Source organism: Chlorocebus sabaeus, chromosome 20 (genome assembly GCF_047675955.1).
Source record: "Chlorocebus sabaeus isolate Y175 chromosome 20, mChlSab1.0.hap1, whole genome shotgun sequence".
Classification (NCBI taxonomy): domain Eukaryota; kingdom Metazoa; phylum Chordata; class Mammalia; order Primates; family Cercopithecidae; genus Chlorocebus; species Chlorocebus sabaeus.
In genome coordinates, this window is record NC_132923.1 from 26,097,598 (window position 1) to 26,105,079 (window position 7,482).

The 7,482-nt window shown below is 51.1% G+C and overlaps 1 protein-coding gene across 1 annotated transcript; it reads right to left on the reverse strand.

Annotated features, from left to right (window-relative positions):
• Window positions 1-266: 266 nt before the first annotated feature.
• PROK1 (prokineticin 1) lies at window positions 267-6,586 on the reverse strand. Its single transcript, XM_007977635.3, has 3 exons — window positions 6,447-6,586; window positions 3,677-3,802; window positions 267-1,533 (listed from the first exon to the last, which is right to left on the reverse strand). Exons 1-3 carry the CDS (start codon window positions 6,516-6,518, stop codon window positions 1,414-1,416), a joined length of 318 nt encoding a protein of 105 aa, XP_007975826.2. The 5' UTR covers window positions 6,519-6,586; the 3' UTR covers window positions 267-1,413.
• Window positions 6,587-7,482: the final 896 nt, after the last annotated feature.

Here is a 7,482-nt window from a genome sequence, read left to right on the forward strand (position 1 = left end):
TCCTTGCCAGCTCCATTAGTAGTGTGAATTTCTTCACTCCAGAAACACAGTGGCCTGGTGGGGTCAAATATTTGACCTAAAACAAATGGGACCAAATTTCAAAAATGAAAGTTGCAGCTGGTCCCTGCTAAGCAATCTCAGCAATGCCAGCTCACAGCCCCTTCCTGCCCCCAACCCTTCTGAGCAGCGCACCCCCTGCCCAGAGCCCATAAGGCTGCCTCTTATCCTTTCTTCAAAAAGACCCTGAAATCCACTCTCTCCAAAAAATAGACCCTGGCAGTGTGGGGGAGGGGAGGAATACCAGTCACACCCCTCCCCAACCTGGACACAACCTGGTCCTTGCCTTCCTCCCCAGGTTGCCACAGACGCATAGGCCCTGGCTGAAACCGACAGCGGGAACACCACGCCACACATCTCAGTTCAGTTTGTGCTTTTATTCTGAAGCCAGCAGGTTGGTGCGTAGTTGCCTTCCTGGTCTGAAATCAGTGCCCCTTTCAGCCCCTGCCCTGCTCCTCGTCCCTTGCTCCCACCCCAATCTGGACAGAGAACTGCCCTCCTCAAAGTCACCAACCTGCTCTCAGGGCTGATGCTTGGAAAGGAGCTGTTTAAGGAAACGCCCTAATTGCCTTCTAATATGTCAATATCAGATTAGATTGAACCACCACCAATTGCATTTTAATGGAAAAGCTGTGGGAATTGGGGGCTTCAGTGGTTAACTGGTAAAGTGTGGTAAGAGGGGACCTCAGAGGCATGAAAATTCTGGCAGAAGGTCACAGGCCACAGGCCACAGGCTGGCTGGGACCAGAGTCTTCAGGGGGCTGATTGACGTCCCTGGGGTCCCTACACCTGCCTTTGGGTGACTGTCCGCTGCCCTCTGGGAAGGGCCAGTCTTGAGTCTGTGGTCTAAAACTAAGGAGTTAACCAATCAAGGGAAGATGAACGACCCACAGATTGGTCCTCACAGACCACATAAAGGATCTGAGGGTCAGGCCAGGACCTGGGACTCAGCAATGCACCCAAGAGCCTGTGCCCAGGAATGTCCAATTCAGACCAAGGGGTACATGTAGGGAGAGGGGCAGGGCCCAGGAAGGAGAGCAGGCCCAGGAAGGGAGGGGAGGGGGAATGTCCTCTCTGCCATTTACCACCTCTCTGGCAGCCTAAGCAGGGAAGGGAACCAGGCTGGCCATCTCTCACACCACAGCTTCAAGCTGGGACATCCTCAGGCCAGCCTGGGGACCACGTCATGATGGGAGGTATGTCTCCCTGTGTGCATATGTGTGTACTAGGCAATAGAGATCAAGGTAGTCAGTGTAGGGACTGGGAGAGTCATGGGAGCTGGGTTGCATGGCAGAAATAAAAATCCAGGCAGTGCTCAGGAAAAGGATGGTGGGTATCCTGAGACCGGGCAAGCGCCTAAAAATTGATGTTCTTCAAGTCCATGGAGCAGCGGTACCTGCCGTCTGGGAACCTGGAGCACAGCAGGTTGGGTGAGCAAGGACAGGTATGGTGCTTGCGTTTCCTAAAGAAGGGGACCTAAGGAGAGAAGAAAGCAACACCTTCACCAAAGGGACGTTGGTGGGCCTCCTGGCAGCAGTCTCTGCTCAGTCCAGCGCTGGCAAATGTCTCCCCCCACACCCTAGCCTACTTCTCCATTGCACCTAGCACAACAAGAATAGCAATTAGAGATGAGGAAGCTGAGGTACAGTGTGGCTAAGCAATACGCCAAGATCACACAGCTAATTTGTGGAGGAGCTAGGATTCGCACCTAGGCTACCTGGCTCTGGAGACTCAGCACACATGTGCCTGCACACACACACACACACACACACACGCACACACACGTCCATTGATTGAATGTTTGTTGCTCATCCATTATGGGCTCAACACCGTGGTGGGTGCTGCAAGTGCAGTGGCGAATAGGACAGCCGCCATCTCTGCCCTGACTCACATGCCAGAGGAGTGCTAAACCACTGGGATATCCTCAGGGAGGAGTTAGGAGCATGGGCCCATTGTCAGACTGCCTGGGTTCAAATCCCAGGTCTACCACTTCCCAGCTGTGTGACAATCAGCAAATCATTTAACCTCTCTGTGCCTCAGCTTTATCATTTGTAAAATGGGTTAATAACAGCACCTACCACATATGGTTATAAAGAGGTTAAAATGACAAAAAGCACCCAGTATGAAGGGTGGCATGCAGGAAGCATTCAGCATTAGTTTTTATTACCACTGTTGTCTTTATTGGGAATATGGGAGCTGAACCCCCTCACATTCCCCAAGGTTACAAGGACTGCCACATTGTCCGGCCTCGTTCACCACTCTCTAGCCCCTCTTCATCCTGGGACAGGAGGTTGGGCGGGGGCTGTGACTGGGAGAGAGACTGCTGGAGGACGCTCTGTGCCCAGAGGAGCACCGAGCCGGGGTGCAGGTAAGTCCCCAAAGAGCAGGAAACATGCCTGAGTCCAGGTGTAAGACAGCGGGTAAGCCTGAGAACCTGTGCTCAGGAATGTCTAATTCAGACAGAGGGGTACATGTGGAGAGAGGGGCAAGGCCCAGGGAGGAGAGCAAGTCACCTGAGAGCCTGTGAAAACGCCCTAATTGCCTTCTAATAGTCAATGTCAGACTAGATTGAACCACCACTATTTACATTTTAATGAAAAAGCTGTGGGAATTGGGAGCTTCACTGGTTAACTGGTAAAGTGTGGTAAAGTGGCTCCAGAGAGGGAGTGCAACGGGGAGGCTGTGGCTCCAGAGGACTCTGGACTGGGAGCTGGCAGTCAAGGAGTGGGAGCAGGGCAGGAACTACGTACTCAGGGCACAAAAGTGAGTGACTCCTTAAAGTGGGCACCTCACTTGCCTCACTGTAGACCTTACCAGGTGTGGAAGGTGATTTTGTGGGTCTACTTTTATGTTCCTGAAGGGAGTTTCCTTCAGAGCAAAGGGCATGTGAGATCCTTCCCAAATCTGAATTCATCAGATCCATAAGGGGCATTAGAGGCAGTGAGTCTGCTCCACTCGTCGTATATGTGTGGCCCAAGAGCAGGTGAACTAATTTGCCCAAGTCCACACAGCAAATTAGGGGCTGGGAATGCCCAGCCTGTCTAACAGCCTATGAGATCAGTGGCACCCCTCCACCTGAGGCTGCCCCTTCAAAACCAAGGCGGCAGTGCCCAACATCAGTGAGGTATAACTAGAGCTGGCGTCGGAAAACTGCAGTTCCAGTCCCAGCTCTGTCTCATTGGCTGTGTGCCTTGAGCCAGTCACGTGACTTTGCTTGTCCGTCAGTTTCTTCAGCATTGCCCAGGGTTGCTGTCAGGATCAAATTAAGATCAGTGATTCTCCAACCTGTGCTAGAAGTTTGTAGGTGGATCATGTCAGGCCCTGTACAAATAAATGTACAAATGTGTTATCTGCAGGGCACTAAGGTTGGTGCCTGTTGGTGGTGGGGACACAGCAACCCCATAGCCTTCTGCTTCCCCTTGGGCATTCAGGGGCTGGATCAGGGCTGGATCAGCTGTCAGAGGAGGGTGAAGTCCTCTGGAGCCGCAGCCTCCCTAGACTCCCTCTCTGGAGCCAGCCTCTCTAGCCTTCCCAGCTAGAGCAAGGCCCCAGGACGTCACCCTCCACTCCCCGCATGGCCCACCCACATATGTGCACCCATGCAGTGTCTGCACAGTACCTTGTGGCTGCCAGGGTGGCACTCCTCGCCTTCCCGCCCCAGCGGGGTACACATTCGCAGCCCTCGAAGCCACAGGCTGATGGCACAGCAGGTGCCTGCCCCACACTGGACATCCCGCTCACAGGCCTGCGGGTGGGAGAGAGAAGGGAACAGCCCATTAGTGTACCCAAGAGAAAGCAGAAGGGAAGGGTAGATTCAAAAAGCCCTTATCAGGATGGAACGAGAAGAGGCTGAGAGTATCACCCCTGGCCTTAGCCTAGCAGAACGCCCTGGGCCACGCTTTATTGCCCTGCTCCCCTCATGAGGAGGCTCAGGGCTCAGGAGGGCATTGGATCTGAATCTGAGGAACTTTCCAAACTCCTTGAGGCCACTCAGAAGGAAGACAGTCCTCCTTTTCTGACAAGGCTGGGGGTCAGAAGGCATAGCTTTTCTAGGGCTAGTAGACGCTCAATGGATGCTGGTGGAACTGAATTAATTAGAATTCTCAGAGGTGGGAGGGACCCTGATGGCCCAAATTCCTGGGTGGTCAGTGCTGAGCTGCCTTGGACCAGGAGTCTCCAGCCGTGACCACGCTGTGGTCAGTGCCTCCCCTCTGCATGGAGGCACCCCCACCCTGGCCCTCAGAGGCCCAGCCTCAGCCGAGGGGCCAGCACCCCAGTGAACAGGTGCCTCTCCCAGGGTTTCTCTGCTGACTTTCCTGATCCCCAGAGAGGATCACAGAACAGGGGCTGAGTGGCCCTGCCTGGTTTGGGAAAGGTGCCATTTGTAAAGAAGGCCACCTAAGCTCACGTTAAATAAAAGCCAGGGCTAGGGAAGACAGAACTCTTAACTGCTCCAGACTCAGGTGGGGACCCGCTGAAGAAGCATCCACACTTTCCATTCTCAGAGATGCTATGTGGCTTTTCTGAGCTAAAATGCAAAGCTGGGTTTTGGATCACTCTTCTCCAATAAAAGCCTATGGGCACCTTCAGGCTGCTGTGTGGGACATGGCAGGACCTGGAAGCCCCTACTTGCTCAGACCCAAGAGGGAAAGAGTGGATGTCGGCTCCACTGATCATGCAGAGGAGTTACGGGTGGCGGGCACCCAGCTGTGCCTGTCTCCAGCCCAGCAAGGGCACATCTCACACCCAGCCAGGCCCCAAAAGCTTGGATTTGGGGTAAAGGAAACCCCAGTTGATTCTTCTTCTCCCATAGAGGTGAGGCATTGCTGTCCCACTCTCGGAAGAAGCGTCATAAAGCCTTGGATGTGGGGACAGTTACAGTCCAGGGAGCAGGGGAGTGTAGAGGTGGTGGAGCCTGGGCTCCTGCTGAGAGTCAGAAGTGGGACACCAGCAGGACATGGAGGATGTGGGGAGCCTGGGGGTTCCTGACTTCCCCTTACTGCCCTATTCTAACCACTCATCTGTCTTTCCTGGGTAAGCCTAGGGAAATGCACTCTCTGTTGTGCTTTTCACTGTGAAAATGTTTGCCGGCCGCTCTCAGATCTGCCTGCCCTGCTGCCACTCTGGGCCAGTGCTGGAGCTGGCATGGGTGGTGAGGCAAGCCCAGCATCCAGGCCAACCACGCTGCTCCTGCCCTCACTGCGCAGCAGCCAGGGCTTCTCTCCATTGTTCTTGCCCTCTCAGAATTTCAAGCTACCCCATAGAAGGGCAGCCTACAGTGTAAACACTTCATTAGGTATAATTCTGCCTTCACAAATATTTTTATTTTTGCTTTGGATCTCAAAAGCATTTGACTTGCCTTCAATATTTGTTCTTTTGAACTCAGTCTTTTTCCTTTAAAAGAGAAAAGAAAGAATTTGTCCTTTCGGTGAATAGTAAAATTAACCCAATTCCAGGAATTGTTTGGCATTTCTCTACATTTCCCTTATCCATGTAAAAAGCTGGTGGAGGCTGAACTAAAAGTTAGTTTCCCTGCTCCCCCCGACCTTTTTTTCCCAGTGGCTTTTATATGGAAAGCTCTCAGGTAAAGCATTGCTTTCTGCTTCAGTAAGAATGGTCCTGCTACCATAACACATCATGCGCCCCTATTTGAAGGTGGTTCGAGGTAAAGGCAAACTTCCGAGAGAAAACTGTGATCTGAATATTTTGAACCAATTGGACAGTGCCCATATGCTGAACCTCTGCTTTGAGACTGGATTTCTACTTGTTATCTGAACGCTTGCTTTGGGATACACTCAGAATGTTAGTGTCACCCATATTCCTCTCAGAACAAACTGGGCAGGCACACAGTGAAAGAGTTTCAAAGATATCCTTTCTAAGCAGAGGTTAAATTTATACAATAGAAGTTTATAAGCTTACCACGTTTAATTAAGTTTACTGCCTTTAATTAAGTCAACATGCTATGTAAATTAATATTGATATTAATATGTGAACCAGACCATAAATAAAAATTCAAATTCACACGAAAGATAAATTAAGGTTTGCCAATCCACTTTATAAAGGAATTCCTTATTACATAATAGGAATCTTCATTTTACCAAAGGACTGAACTTCAAAATGTTCAATGCTCTACTAATGCATTTAAAACAGGATTTGATTCATACACAGCTTCTCAAAAGCAGATCCCATTTAGTAGAGTGAGGTCTAACTAGTCTGAAAATCGCATGCAATCCCTCTCTAAAGTGCTGTCTAATGCATAACTCCCCATTCCCTTTGGTTCACAGTGTGTGGAGCCAACAGAGCCTCCTGCATGGTTCCTGGGCTCACAACCCATGCAGACCCTGACATCTTCCCAAAACCCAGGCCACAGAGAATGTTAGGCGACTTACCCCTGTGATCACAGCACAGTCAGACACAGTTACTAGGAGGAACATGATTGAGACTTGCATGGCACCTCTCATGGTCACTTGGGGTGAAGATAAAACACTGCCTGCTTGGATGCCTCTCGCTTCCTCCCGCTCAGCCTTGTGCCCGGCAAGCTGGGAAGGCCAGGCTCTCCTGCATCCCCCGCCTCCTCCCAGATGTTTATACTCAGGATCCAGGGCTGCCTGTGGATGCCTCATCTCTGCTTTTCCCTTCTCCAACACCGATGTTACTCAGATGATCTCAGAAGCGAAGATGAGACCTGAATCTCTAACAACATCAAATCAACATCAAAACCAATAAAAATGGATACTTCGGGGGCTCTGACGGTTGCTCTAACTCTCCCAAGAACGCAGTGATTCAGACAGTTATGTACATTTCACTCGATGTTCTTTTCTGCCTCTGGGTATCCTTCCATCCTACTTGGGGCAGAGAAAAGGCTCCGGTAATGAATTAAGGGATTTGCAGCATAACCATTTATCCTTCCCTGCACCAAACTATGCAACATACAGGATTATTGGTTCCCTCACACTCACACCAAGAATTATTTAGGCATTTACCATGGGCTCAACACAGAGGTAGCTGAGAAGACAGAAGAGGGTGAGGCGGTATCCTTATTTCTCTAAAAGGTTAAAATTACAGTGAGGAGACATAAGACAGTGAGGAAAAAAAGACCAGGGTTATGAGGCTGATACTCCTAAGTGACACACACATAAGGATTTGCTCTCTCACGGGCTCAGGATGAACACCAGCATGTGCCCCTTGGTACAATGACCTAAGGGCAGAAAGCCAGCAAACACACAGGCGCACACTCTCCCAGTACCCTGCAGAGCCGAGTTGGTATGGGCTGTGGCTGAAAGGTACTAGAGCCACACCACTGGCCTTCCAGGTTTAGGGGTGAGCATGAGAGGGGCCTTATCTGTGAGTGTACAAACACAGTGGGCTCAGATGTCAGTCTGGTGGGAAGTTGACTTTGGGGAGGGCCCCTCCTCCTGCGAGGAA